We start from the raw sequence: 14,961 nt of genomic DNA, 5'->3' as shown, positions 1-14,961 counted from the left end.
GTAGTGTCCCAGAAGGCAAGTGAAGAAGGTATTTCAAGAACTGAGTGATCAACTGGGTCAAATGGTGCTGAGAGGTTGAGCAACGTGCAAACCAAGGCTGACAAATTAAATGTGCCAAGATTAAGGGCAACCCGGAATTGATATCAGACCAGCAGTGGAGACGAAAACCTGACTGCAGGGGTTGAGGAGAGAAAGGAGATGAGGAAGGGGAGTCAGTAAGAACAGACACATCTTTTAAGAAGTCTTACTATAAAGGAGTGCAGAGTAACAGGGAGGTAGCTAGAAGGGAATGTGAGGTAAGGAAGGTTTGTTTTTCCTTTAAGATGATGGGAATGATCCAACAGAGAGGGAGACGTTGATGAGTGATGACGCACGAGAGGGGATAACTGAAGAAGCAAAATCTTTGAGTAAAAAAGAAGCAATTGGATTCAGTGTCAAAGTGAAAAGCCAGCCTTGGACTGGACTGTGGACAGCAATACTAGTCACTGGGAAAGAAAGGAGACTACTGGTTACAGATACAGGCAGTTTGGTAGATTTGGTGGTTGCAGAATTAAGTCGAGTTGCCTTTATATTCTCCAAAAATACTTTGCTACCATCCTAAGTAAGTACAGAGGAGGAAGTGTTGGAAGTTTGAGGAGAAAGGAAAAAGATTTATAATCTTACAAGAGAGTGGGAAAGTGAGTGGACTAAGGATATGTAATAGAATTGTCGGCAATAATAAGATCCATATTTTAAATTTGGGGTAACACATTCAAAATGAGTCCAATCAGCAAGACTGAGTGTTTTTCCACTCTGTTTTCTTCCACTGTTCAGGTAGACAGAGAGTTGAATTTGGGGTTTTGCCAGGTGGCTATGCGGCAGGGAAAGGTGGAAACAGAAGCTGAGTGGGTATTAATGAGCGGTTATTGGGAGGGACCAAGAACTCATAAAGATCAAAGAACCCAGATCAAATTAACCTCTCATCAATTAAGTATATTCAAATGTATATTTGATATATGAAGACTAACTATAGAGGAGATCAAAACAGAATAATTTTAAAGATGAGGAAAATAGAAGAAGATTCCCAAGACATGGGGTCAAAGGTGAACACTTAGGGTAGGGTCTACCTCCTATCACAAACTTAATCTCATTCTCCTAACAGCCATGCATCTATTAATTCTAGATTTATAGGAAGTAAGGGTGCTTCATAGCAAGTTAAGTAAAATTAATATTTGATCTCTAATTTCATTAGATTAAAAATAGAACCTGCCAAGAAATTAAGCTATTCCTTAGATTAGTCAATAGAGTACTTATAATAAATGAAGTAGAAGCCTAATACCCAGAATGAATACCTCAAATAATAATTGAGAATATCTTACTGGTTCCTCATTATTTCAAAACATGGCATCTATGCACTATATTAACATTTATATCTTAGTTATATCTATAACTTAACATATTATAAGTTACTGGTCTATAAATGGTAGCTGTGATTATTACTCGTAATTACTACACAGCAGACATGAAGACTCTACTATCTTCCTGTCTTCACGGAACTCGAGCTTCACAGGAGAGACAGAAAATTTAGCAGATAGCCTCATGGTACACAGGAAGTGCATACTGTAGGATGATATATTCAAGGTGCTATGTGAGCCTTAGAAAGGATTCCTAACTAGCAAGATTTGGTGGCAGGGAGGTGTGAAGAGGGAGGAAGGTTTGGTTTTTCATAAAGTAAGTACCTCCGGGAGGACAAGTCAACCTTAGCTATGTGAGTAATGTGTGTTCCAGCCAGAGAAAGCGTGCACCATGGCAGGAGACAATTAAAGGGCACATACCTTACAGCTAAACCTCTCTGTGATGGAGTCAGTTCTTCATCCTTTCGAAACATCCCTGAGAAACAAAAATAGGTACTTTTATCAATTATGATTTCTCCCAAGAATGGAGTTTTTTTTCCCATTCACACTTTCATCACTTTCCTCATTTGAAATTCATGCATAATTATCCCAATTTTGGTATAATTGCTTGGTATAATTCTTCCCTTTCTTTCTCATTGCAACATAGGCTCAATCATGTGAAAGGACCATTGCGTAATCCAACATGTCTAGGTCGTATAAGATAAATAACACACATCAGAGAACTAATTTGACTCTTCTCTAAAGGAATTTAAGTTTAAAAGTTCCCCAGTGCTAGCATATTTAATAGTAAATGCTATAACTTTCCAAAAGGAGGAATTAAAATTTTCCTATTTTGGATGACTTAAATGACTAACATCAGTACTATGGACTAGAAGCTCAACATAAAGTAAGGAATGATTTCCTGACTCCTACATGACTCTAATAAATGAAAACCAAAGTCAAATATACCATCTTCATCCATTTCTTTACCTTTTCCCCCCAAACAGTAGGATATTATTTATGATTAAACATCAACTTACTAGATCTTAAACACAATTTAAAGACCAAAGGAGGACTGGGGCCGGCCCCACCATGCAGCAGTTAAGCGCACGCGCTCCGCTGCTGGTGGCCCGGTTCGGATCCCGGGCACACACCGATGCACCGCTTGTCAGGCCATGCTGAGGCAGCGTCCCATATAAAGTGGAGGAAGATGGGCACAGATGTTAGCCCAGGGCCAGTCTTCCTCGGCAAAAAGAGGAGGACTGGCATGGATGTTAGCTCAAGGCTGATCTTCCTCACAAAAAAAAAAAAAAAAAAAAAAGACCAAAGGAAGACTAAATTAAGAAGCAAATAACAAACTTAAAAAATATTTTTAGGTCTTCCCTAGCAGATGGCACAGGATGGGTAATACATACAGTGGGGCTAAAAAACCCACCTAAGCAGATCCCTAGGCTCTATTACAGATGACTGTTTTAACGGGTGCTCCTTCAGTCTCTGAAGAAACCAGAGTCCATTCTTACAACTCAGAGTCCTGACTGTTAGCATTTCCTATGGCAAGGTGTCCACTCACCGGATAGAAAACATGAACATATAAATATTTATCCTAAAAATATATGTAAGTGTGTGCATGTGTGTGTGTGTGTGTGTATGTGTATGTAAGGGAGAGGGAGCAGGAGAAAAACCTTCAAGTTTTAATAAAAATGTAACACAGAGATGAAGCAGGGATTAATAAAACTTGATTTAGACCAAATGTCTATTTCCTTTGTATTTTAAATTGCCACTAATGTGGGTCATGTGACTGAATTACACTATTTTACTTTGTTTTTGTCACTGAATTGAATGCAAAATTAAGACAATGGAAAAAACTAAACACACTTTAATAATCCTAAGCAGAGTCAAATATTTTCCCCATCTTACCTCCATCCCTTTCCTTCTTCTAACAGAGAGCAGAAAGTTACGATAATACCTCAAGCAAAAGATTATTTGAATATGATCTCTTTCAGTAATGAAAAGTTAATTTCTAAATTCTTACCATCATGAATTTCATAAGCCAAACTAGTGACCTTCTGGGTAATTATCATCATTGGGCTGTGACAAAACAAAAAATAAATATTTTAAAAGAGGAAATTTAAAATAATACTTACGATGATGTATGAAAACTTATAAAACTACAAAATCCTAAAAATTTTTTAACATAAAAAGACTCCATCACTGTTGTGTCTGGGGAGGGTATAGGAGAGAGGGTATCTGGGTCTTCTTTCTTTGCTTTAAAAAGCAAAAAAAAAAAACACTCCTCCTCTAAAAGAAACCACGTGTGGGCAGGGGTGCAGCCCTACTCCTAACTTTGTGCTCTGTAACACGAGGCCAGAGGTCGAGGACCACGCAGGCGTCAGACTCGGCTGATTCTGGATTTGTACGTTTTCAATATATCTTGCTGTCTTTTGCCTCTGGGCTGAACTTAAAGGGGAACAGTAAGTTGCCTGGGAAATGGGGAATGGGTAGGAAATTAAAGGAATTTGGGTGAGAAATGTGGAACAAAACAGGAAGAGGCAAATGGGAGAAAAAGAAAAAGGATGATGTCCACATCCCCGTTCTAGGAGCCTGGCCCCCAGGGTAAACGGCCCTATTAAACCGCCCTAAACACAACCACCGAAAGCACACAAACCATGCACACTAAAGAAAAGAGGACTTTAAAATCATATCACAAGTGAGAAAATGGCAATGTTTTTTCCATATTTTCAATCGCTAACTGAATGGATAGCTTAGAAAGGGACAAACGAAATAAATCCACTAAGAAGACCAGCAGGATACATTTTAATCCTTTAACTATTACATTAGCTTTCAGATATTAGTATTAAAGAACAATTAACCATAAGTTATTTATTTATATTTTTGGAATTTCGATAAAACCAGGAAATCGTGTTTTGCTTAAAGGTAGGATGTGAGCTCTATCTGCTGCGAGTACGCAGTCACTCCCACTGCACAGCCAAGGGAAGGACTTCAGGAAGGCCAGTCATGCGGCCAGGGAGTGACAGGAGGAGGCTCAGACCCACCAAGTCCAGTTGGACCCCCGTGCTCTCCCACCTGTCCCCGCTGCTCAGAGCATGAGATGGTCAGTGTCGGCTGCCACCTTCGGCACAACACCAGCATCTTTAAACATGTGAGAAAGGAGATGATTTCTCACAATGTCAGCAACGCCATCAAGGGTTTATTTTAAACGTTTCTACTACTGGCAATTAGATGCACAGACCTGCACCCCCAAGAACTTACAGCCCATTCTCTTCACCTAACAGGCAAGACTTCATAAAAAAAAACTGTCAGATTGCCCTTAAACTCAAAGTACATAAGGGAGGAGATTCCTCTTGGGTTCCCTTAAAAGTCAGTTCTTAGACTCACACCACTCACCCTCAGGAAATTATTCCTGAGCCAACCTATTCCCCAGGCTGCTTTGAACACGCAGCTGTCATTTTAGCTTTGCTAGATATTTTACATGCCTTTGAGGATTATAAAACTGCCTTACAATTTCCATTTCCCTAGGGGAAAAGAATCATTTTTCTCACTCTGCCTAATTCTCTTCATAGTTTAGGTCACCAATGAATTATAAAATACCCTTCAATTCTACATTCTAATTCCCATGCCACCTTAAAACATAATAAAAACAACAGATAATATAATTATTAAATTTATTTTATCAACTCAGTGACATACTAAATTGTTATGAATATATACAATGTTCCAAGAATGTAAGCGTGCTTTTTGAGTACATGCTCTTAGTGCCCACTGGTGTCCTGGCATCCTCGTGCAACTTCCATTCTATCAGGTGTGTAGGATGCAGGACCTCTCATGCAGGTAAGCTGGGCTGGGAGAAGGGTGGTGTGAGGTTGCACTGTGTTTCCAAGAATTATGCTCCCTGACAGAGGTGGAAAGAAGGCAGGCAGCAGATGTGAATGCTCCAGACTCTTTCCAAATGTTGCTCCCTCCACACAGACTACTCTTCCTGGAATTGTTTTGTAAGGATAGCTCCTTTTCCTTCTTCAAGTCTCAGCTTAAACGTCACTTTGTACAAAAGGCCCACTGGACAGCTCGATCTCACCTCTGCCCAAATGCACACACACCCTTCACTTCATCTCAGCTTCCTATCTGTTTCCTTCAGAGGATCCTCACATTCATGGGTGTTTCATTTATCAAATTACAGTGGTGTTTTAAAATCCAAGGAACTAACAGTCTTTTTACTACCGAATCTCCAGCGCCTGAACAAGATATGTGCTAAATAAATATTTTTTAAAAACCAAATAAAGTGAATCTTCTAAGTGTCCCGACAAGATCTATTACTTCTTCTGTAGGTTGATTATGCTCCCTCTCGCCTATCCATTCTCATCTGTGCTTGAAAGCATTTACCATACTGTTTTACAGTTATCTGTTTACTTTTCTGTCACCACAAAAATCATGAGCTACTTCACAGCAGAAACACTGCTTTCTTTACCTCTGCACCATCAATATCTGGCAAACATAAGGGCTCAGGTACTGACTGGTTTGCAAAAATGTCTCTTCATCTTTTTGTTTCCTTTACTGGTGATCATTAGCCTCGAATATTCCCTTTGGTTTTAAATGGGCAGCAGTTCCACTGCCTCTGGTCCAACCTGTCATGGGGTGGGGTCAGCGAGTGGCAAATGTGAGAGTAAAACTACAGAAGACAAAATTATTATGGAGTGACTATGAAGGAGTGTGTTTTGAATGAAAATAAGAAAATATACAGGAAAAGTTCAGTAAGGAATGAATAGATTAAAGAGAGCTCAGAAAAATAAACCACAGGGGAAAATGGGCAGATGAGTCCAACACAGGCACGCGCATGACTGGGAGACAGAACAGAGTGATGAGGAAGGAGGACAAACCTCACCCCATTACAGCAGAACCCAGTGTTCAGAGAAAACACTTCTAAATGAAAATAATTCCACTGCTCACAAAGAGATTAACTGCAGTGGGTTTTCTTAACAGTGCATAAATATCTATTTCGGTGACAATTAGAGTGACTCACACAATTATTTCACTTACACCTTTATTGACATTTTAACTACCTGTTGACTTTGCACCTAGTGGAGCCTCCAATATCTAATCATTTCCCAGGTCCCAGAAAGTCTGAGATAACTTGACGTGAATCATACAGACCCTCCTTCTTCCCTAGGGTGGAGGCTGGGAGATGGAAGAGGAAGGTAAAGCAGATGGCTTTAGAACCTCCACCGAGTAAGGTCAGGGCCTTGGATGGAGCCACCTGTACCTCCTATAGGACAATACCATATTTAGGTGGAACTACGGATATTTTCTCCTAGGTACTCTGCTAGGAATGTGGAAAAATATGAAATCTAATTGTTCAAGATAAACACTTCAACTGATGAAACAGTTTCAGATAATACAAAAAAATACCCATCTGATGTAAAGAATTAAGAAGCTCTAGACTTCTTGAAATTAAAAAAAAAAAAGATGTAAAAGTTAAAAAACATACTTATATGCATTTTTTTTCTCTACAAAGAATGAGAATAGTAGGATTTAGTTCTATCACACAGTAAAACTCAACTGTAGTTAAACATTACTAGAGAATGAATGTTAAAAAAGAACAATCATTTTCTTGATTGTTCCATTATCTCCAGGAGATAAACTCTAATGCTATCTGTATATTAATGCTACAAAGCAACTACTAGGTAAAAGGTCAGTTTGCCACAAGGGCACAAGTAAGCAAACAACAGCAGCAAACTGTTAATTCTCTATTCTTTTTTTTTTTTTTGTGAGGAAGATCAGCCCTGAGCTAACATCCAATGCCAATCCTCCTCTTTTTGCTGAGGAAGATCGGCCCTGAGCCAACATCTGTGCCCATCTTCCTCTACTTTATAGGGGATGCCGCCACAGCATGGGTTGACAAGCGGTGCGTCGGTGCGTGCCTGGGATCCAAACCTGCAAAACCTGGGCCTCCGAAGCGGGGTGCAGGCACTTAACCGCTTGCGACATCGGTCCGGCCCCTAATTCTCTATTCTTAGTCATTCCTCTAAGTACGTAAGTACTCTTTCATCCACAAACAAGACCCACCGAACCAAATAAACCCCATGTACCTAATGCCAAATGAATAAGCAGTGAGAGATATCGAAAAGGCCATTGGTCTCTGAGCCATCCATTCATTCACTCATTTTACTCTTTCATTCAGAAAATAAGTATTTAATAAGCACCTACAATGCACCAGCTGCTGGAGATACAGCCGTGAAAAAGACCGAGTTCTTGCCGTGACGGAATTTACATTATATTGGAGAGAGAGAGAGAATAAATCAATTAAGGGTGAATATATCATATGCCAGATGTTGCTAAGTGCTGACCAGAAGAATGAAGCAGGGTAGGGGGAGAGGGATTGCCAGGACATGGGTCAGAATTGGCCTCACCCAGAAGGTGACATTTAAATAGGGAACTTAAGTCAGAGAGCAAGCCATGTAGAGGTCTGGGGTAAGAATGTTCCAGGAAGAGAGAAAAGCAAGTTCAACAGCCCTCAGGTAGAAGTACGACTGGCATGTTGGAAGACAGGTAAGGACGCTGATGTGACTGGAGCAGGTGAGCAAGGAAGACAGGAACAGAAGTTGAAGACACACAGGAAACACAAGGTCAGATTTGGCAGGCTTTTGTAGGGTGCTGCGAGGACACTGGAGGGTCTGAGGCAGAGAAGTGAGCTGGTTTTAAATGGACACATTCTGCCTCTGGGTTGGGTGCTGGGGGTGCGGATAAGCAGGCAGGGGAGAATGGTGGTTCAGACCAGGGTGATGGCGCCGGTGGTCTGAAGCCAATTCTAGCTATCTTCTGAAGGTAAAGTCAACAGGATTTGATGATGATTTGATAATGGATTAGATGCAGGGTTTGAGACGTGATGCCACCAAGGTTTTTGACCAGAGCAACTAACTAGAAGGAGGAGCAGGGAAGGGAAATCGGAAATGGAGTTTTAGGCATGTTCAGTGTGAGATACCTGTTAGACAACTGGGTGGAGACTGGTCAACAGGCAGCTGGACACGTGAGTCAGAAAACAGAACTTAAATCCTGACTCCACTACCTACCAACTGTGGAAGACTGTGAAGCTATTTAAGTTTTCTAATTATCTGATGTTACAGCTATCTATCTATAAAATGGGGATAATAATGCCACTGTGTAGATTAAATAAAATAGCAACATGATAAATACCTTGCACAGTATCTAAGACAAAGCAGATGTTTGGTAAACCTTCATTTAATAAACACTGGAGGGGCCGGCCCCATGGCGTAGCGGTTAAGTGTGTGCACTCTGTTGCTGGCAGCTCGGTTTGGAGCCCGGGCGCACACCGGCGCACCGCTTGTCAGGCCATGCTGTGGCGGCGTCCCATATAAAATGGAGGAAGATGGGCACAGATGTTAGCCCAGGGCCAGTCTTCCTCAGCAAAAAGAGGAGGATTGGCATGGATGTTAGCTCAGGGCTGATCTTCCTCACAATCAATCAATCAATCAATAAATAAATACTGGAATTGCTGCTAAGCACAAGGCACTGAAGGTATACAATAATTAATTGTAAAGTGCTGTCTCTGAAGCTTTCTCCCTAAAATAGGAGATAAACAAGTATGTGTATAACTATATAAAAAGTGTTAAGAGCCAAGTGAGATATTTGCAGAACTGTGTAGAGAGATGAGAGAGAACTTCAAACTGAGAAAACTGAGGGGAAAACACCTCAAACAGGAGTCACTTTTTCATCTGGGCCTTTAGGCTTAGGGAGGTCTGGATGTGCAGATATGGTTAGGAAGGGTGTTCTAAGCAGAGAGAATCAGACAGAGGAAAATCAGGAAGACAGGAAAGCAGCTACTTCCAGCTGCAGCATCAGACTAAAGAAGCAAGAATGGGGAGACAGGGCTGAGGGGCGAGACCGGGCACACCATGGAGGCCTCTGAAGGCCAGTTATCAACGTCTTAGAGTCTTAAGAAAACACTGCAGATTTCTGATAAATATCATTATACCACACTGCTTTGTGAACAGACATAAAATCAGGGAAAGGTTCAGGTAGGGTGGGGAACAGACAAATAAAAACCCCATAACAGTTCCACGCCTGTTTACTCTTAGTAACTTGAGCTACGTTAGCAGCTGCTAGACAGAATGTTTCCTATAACCAGATGTAGGTCAGGGTGCTGGGAGACACTCCCACAGGATGAAACAGGATAAATGGAACACTAAGGTTTAGCCGGTTGAATAATTTACAGCAACCCTATTTACAACATAGTTACTGGGCACAACATGAGAGGAGGATAATAACGACCAGCCAGGGGCCTTCTAGGACTCACTTCACAGAGTACAAAGAGATGTCTAAACTTAGACTCTGGACGTGAAGAAGGCTTTCTACAAGGAGTGATGAACATGACAGTCACACCTGTAGTGTTTAGACCAAACAGCCTATCACTTCTTATGCTTGACAAGACTGTGTCCCACAGAAGTACTGGGCATGTAGCAAAACGGACAGCACAGGCTCAATATATCTTAGCTGAATCACCACATATGAGTAAGCAGTGATAAAATATTTACTGAGCATCTGATACTATCTGGTTAGCTCTAAAATATATTCTTGATTTGAAGGAAAAATTATTTCACATACATCTTTTTTGGTGGATGCATTAAGCTATCCCTTTGGCACCACAAAAATCAACACGTTCCAATCAGATCTTATTACCTTCCTGCCAAAAAAATCTCTTCCTGCTTCCATCTACAAGTTATTTACCTACATGGGAGGCAAATATTTACCTTTCTCTTTCCTGTCCCAATACTATTTACTGAATAATCAAGAGGGGCTTTCCTCACTGACCTGTAATCCCCCCATTTCTATTCTGTACGTTTATTTCTCAGATCCAGGGGTCTGTTTCTCTCCCCTGGCTCCCTTGGTTTGGTTATTTCTCTGTCAGCCCTATAATATTTTAATGACTGCTGCTTTACAAACAGTAGTATGTTTTCACAGTGAACTTACTACTCTCAAGCACTTATTCTAGAGAAATTTTTCAATCAATTTGTCTAATTTCCTTCAAAACCCCAACTTGAATTGCATTACACCTACAGATTAACTTAAGAGAATTCACACCTTTACAATATTGAATTTTACTATCTGAATAAACAAGGTGTTTCTCAAGTTAGTCTTCTTTTATATCCTACAGTAAAGTTAAATAGTTTTCTACACAGAGGTCCTGTACATTTCTCTTTACACGTATTCCTAGATATTTCATAGTTTTTATTGCTTATGAAACTAGGATCCTTTCTCTATTAAATTTTCTAACTGGGTACTGCTGATACAAATGGAAGCGGTTTAATTGTTTTATACTTCTCTTGTGTCTATTTTCTGAGGCTAACATGAAAAAGCTAACAACTTCAGCAGCTTGTCAACCTTTCTGCAAAAAGAAACTTCTATTAAGAGGAGAGTCCCTTGTATCTAATCAACATTTTAAATGTATATTGAACCTAACTACACACACACACACACACACAAAATCAGTTTTCCACACCTTGTTCAAGTAAGACTGCCCCATACAAAAGAACACCCACGTGATTCCTCAACAAGAGCCTGGCTTCACTTCCTGTGCTTCTAGCTTCAGGACAACATGACACCTTAGCACAAATGACGTTCACTTTATTCAATTCTACCTTCTTCAGACATCCAACATTTTTAATAGCTATTGTATTTACCCTAATTAGGATCAAGTTAGGATCTCTTCTGCTCACGTGTTATAATAACACACTCAAAGCTTCTAAATGCCTAAATATTTCATTAAGAGGAGAGCTTGCCTCTAGATGGCTTCTTTTCTCTCCTGTGTCCATAAAAAATAAGAGTCCTTCAACTTAGTTCTGCCAGGATGGTCTCCTTCAGCTAATCTGTCTCTATCTAATCTTTATCAGTTCACTGATAACGGTCAAATGTTTTCTCCTAATGGATAAAAATTACACATTAAACTGGGAGTTTTATATCAGGTTGCCTACCTTTAAAATGCTACGTTTTTCTTCTACATACTTAAATATTTAAAATTACATTTAAATGAAATTTAAATATCAGCAAAATACTTAAAGCCATGTCATATAAAACTGTTTTTTAACATGCGTTTTGCTCTTAATGTAAACTATCCTCTAATTTGTCGACCTTGTAACTAGTCTTTTCCAATAGAATGTGAGCAGAGGTGGTGAGGAAAAATGCTCTCTCTTTGCTCACACTCAGCACCTCTTCCATCAACTTAATCAAGAGGATTCCAGAGACCCTGAAGGAGGTGGAGTCACAAGAAGGAAAGAGCCTGGTTCCTTGAACGAAGGCATGGAGCTGAGGCTCCCTCCTCAGTGCACTATAAGTGAGTGAGAAATAAACTTTTATTAAAGCCACTAAAATGATGTTGTTGTTTTAACACTAGTTAGCCATCCCTAACTAGACAGTGACAAGAGTTTAGAATAGCAGATAAGGGAAATAAAAAAGGTAATGACTATGATCAAACCGGAGGCGTTATGAGAATCCAGCAAATACTGCATCACACAAATTAGGTACTCACACCAATTCACATTAATAAATTCAATTTAGCTATGTTAAATTACTTTTAAATCTGGTGGTTTAAAAATTTAAGCAGCACAATATTTTTTAATGAAATAATATGTGAAATTCCAAAATATAAACTAGAGAAATGTAGAATACGTGTGAGTTGAAGTAAGATTGACCCTCATCTGCTTAGCACCCCTGGTATTTGTCTGCAGAGCTCTAGAACTCCAAAAGTCAACTTGAAAATTCGCAATTTTATAATATTGTAACATTTAGTTGCTAATGTTAACATTTCTTTTATCAAGATGCATAAGCTAAATTAGTCAAGACTATTCTTTTTGTTTCCATTTTATACTAAATGCTTAATTTAGTTCTCATCTATTACAATGCAAGTATTCAAAGCTATGAATTTATCTCTTAGGACAGCTTTGCCCACATTGCTCAGGTTTTTCCATATTGTGTCTGTTATTATCTCCCATTTTTCTCACTGTATTTTCTACTTTCTTTTTTACTGAAGTATTAGTATTGATTCAATAAGTATTTATTTAATGCCACTATGTGCTAAGCACTAAGGATACCATGATGCACAAGACCAGTATGGTCCCTGTTCTCAGGAAGAGTGAATTTTCTAAGTGATTTTGATTCTTTTAAACTTACACAACTAGTTCCTACTTTTATTATACTATGATGACAACATGTGTCCTGGGTTACTTCTTCAAGTTCATTAGGATTTACAGAGTGGCCCAATACATTTATTGATTCTGCTCATTAGCTCTTTTTCTTCAATAATTCCTCATGTGTATAAAGTAGATCGCCAGCCTCTAACCTCCTTTTCTGAATTCAGGTGTATGTCTCAATTCTATTCAATATATTGCTAATTTGACTAACTACTTTTTTTAGTGTATTTAATCAGTTTTGTTTTCGCTTGGTTTTGTTTGTTCTTTTGGATGCAATCTCCTTTCATCAAGTCTATTTTTTAAATCTGTTCAGTAAAAGTAAAATCCATTTGAATCTCATTAAGAAAAAGATATTTCATCTTCTAAAATTTTCTTGTTTCATGGCAGTGATTTTTCTCTAAGTGCACGCAACTTTGGTCCATTTCTAATGTCGAACAATTTCTTTTTTATAGATGTTATGATTTGTTTTGTATTATTTTTTCCACTTTATTTATCCTTAAATTGAATTTACTGGTCATTATTTATCCTATCCAGATACTCAAGACTGACTTAGAAGTAGGTTTTCTGTATCTTGTTCAATAGAGAAAGCTGTCAGCCTTGACATAAAGAATATAGAGGTTTATTTTCAACTTTCCCACCTGGTACCCAGGTGTTAGCAGATGTTCCTTTATAAACATGGTGAGCAAGTTAGTTCTTAAAGATTTGGACTGCATTTATCTCATAACAGACATTCAATCAGTTTTGTTACAGGACAAAGAGACCAATCCAGTACCAGGAAGGGACTAAATCCCCTTTGAAGGAACAAAAGCCAGAAGTTATTTCTACTACTCAGTTGAATACTGGATACAAGAATGTAGAACATTCCATAGAAGTGAAATGCATAGAAGTGAAGTAGATGCTCAAGTGTCTTCTCTAGGAAATTCAGATTGACCAAGCTAGACCAAGGGTCTCTGGTCCAAAGAAAGCCCCATGGGGTGCTAAGAAGCAAAAACAAGTGATCAGATCTTATACAGAAGCTGGTGAGTGACTGTACAAAAGAAACTCACAATAACAAAGAAAGAAAGGGGAGCAAGGATGCAGGCTCAAGGGAGACTGATCTGCAATACTTACAAACGACTGCAGGCGTTTCTATCAGAATTAGGAAATGCTTTCAATGTGAGAATGACACATAACAGATTTAATCGCTATATACTTAGAAACTTTATATAAGCCAATTTAAAAGCACACGTTATTTTTGTAATTTATATAGCACCATAAAAGACCCCTTTACAAGAAGAAAAATTCTAAAGTCAAAATTTTCAACTAAGATAGTTTTTCATTTGAACTACTAAATGTAACTATATTTTGTCCTTTAACCAACATGTTGGAATAGATAAAACATGCTACTGAATCAAAGTTTCAATCTTACCCTGAAAAATCAGCAGAATATTGTCCATAATCAAAGATATAGACTCTAGTAATTTGGCACACTGTGAGGTATCCCAAAGCAAACACAAAACAATATCTGGAAAACAAAAATAAGCTAGATTAGTGAAAATAAAAGATTCATTTTGTTAAAGAATGCATTTTGAAGTAATTTATTAACTATATGATATCGTTCGAAAATTACTACTAGATCTACTCCACAAATAGCTTTCTTCAATAAATTATAAAACCTCTTTACTAGTATCTGCTTCAGTTTACTTGAATTTTGTACCATCTTCAATGGCAAATGCATTTAATTACTGCCTTTATTTATTTTTTTCCTTATGAAAGACCTCCATACACCCTATTATAGCTGAAAGTCATGCTCACAAGCATAAAACTGTAAATAATTGGTATTTATTCTATTTATTCCTCCTTTCTAGAAAACAAAATTTAGCACAAAAATATTTGGTTAAAACATACATTGAACAAATTCTTAGTAGGATTTTTAAAACTTGTCCTCAATAGTCTAAAATCTTATATCCTTAGTGTGGGTCAGATGGCATTTACTCACATTTTATAGGCATAAACGTGGCGATTTTCACAATTTTAAGATGCTTGTAAGGGAGTTACAATAATTAAAAATATACTACAGGAAAAAGAACTTACATATCAATAGAAGAGACTAGAATCTCAGAAACAGATTCTAGAATATATAACATTGCATAAGATGACGGCTGCAACGAAAACTAGCAGGAATGGATGGATTATCACCTAATTAAACAATCTGGGTGGGGGAAAGGGAGTTATAAGTACATCTAAACAATTCTAGCTGGATTAAAGAATTATATATACAATATAAAAGCAAAATACATAGGAACTGTGGATAAATATTCAAATATTCTCAAATTGGGGAAGGACTTTCTAAACATATATAATAGAGAAGAAATCAATAGGAAAAAAACTAA

At 38.4% G+C, this 14,961-nt stretch overlaps 1 protein-coding gene across 2 annotated transcripts in view; it reads right to left on the bottom strand.

The window, feature by feature from the left end:
* Positions 1-14,961, bottom strand: part of MBOAT2 (membrane bound O-acyltransferase domain containing 2) — a 126,888-nt gene that overhangs the window by 22,694 nt on the left and 89,233 nt on the right. For both annotated transcript variants that reach the window (XM_058551841.1, XM_058551842.1), the window contains exons 4-6: positions 13,998-14,093; positions 3,406-3,461; positions 1,815-1,869 (exon numbers count right to left, since the gene is read on the bottom strand). In XM_058551841.1, the coding sequence (XP_058407824.1) occupies positions 1,815-1,869; positions 3,406-3,461; positions 13,998-14,093 (207 nt within the window). The remainder of the gene's footprint in view (positions 1-1,814; positions 1,870-3,405; positions 3,462-13,997; positions 14,094-14,961) is intronic.

This window comes from Diceros bicornis, chromosome 12 (genome assembly GCF_020826845.1).
Source record: "Diceros bicornis minor isolate mBicDic1 chromosome 12, mDicBic1.mat.cur, whole genome shotgun sequence".
Classification (NCBI taxonomy): Eukaryota; Metazoa; Chordata; class Mammalia; order Perissodactyla; family Rhinocerotidae; genus Diceros; species Diceros bicornis.
This window is presented reverse-complemented; position numbering and strand designations above follow the sequence as displayed.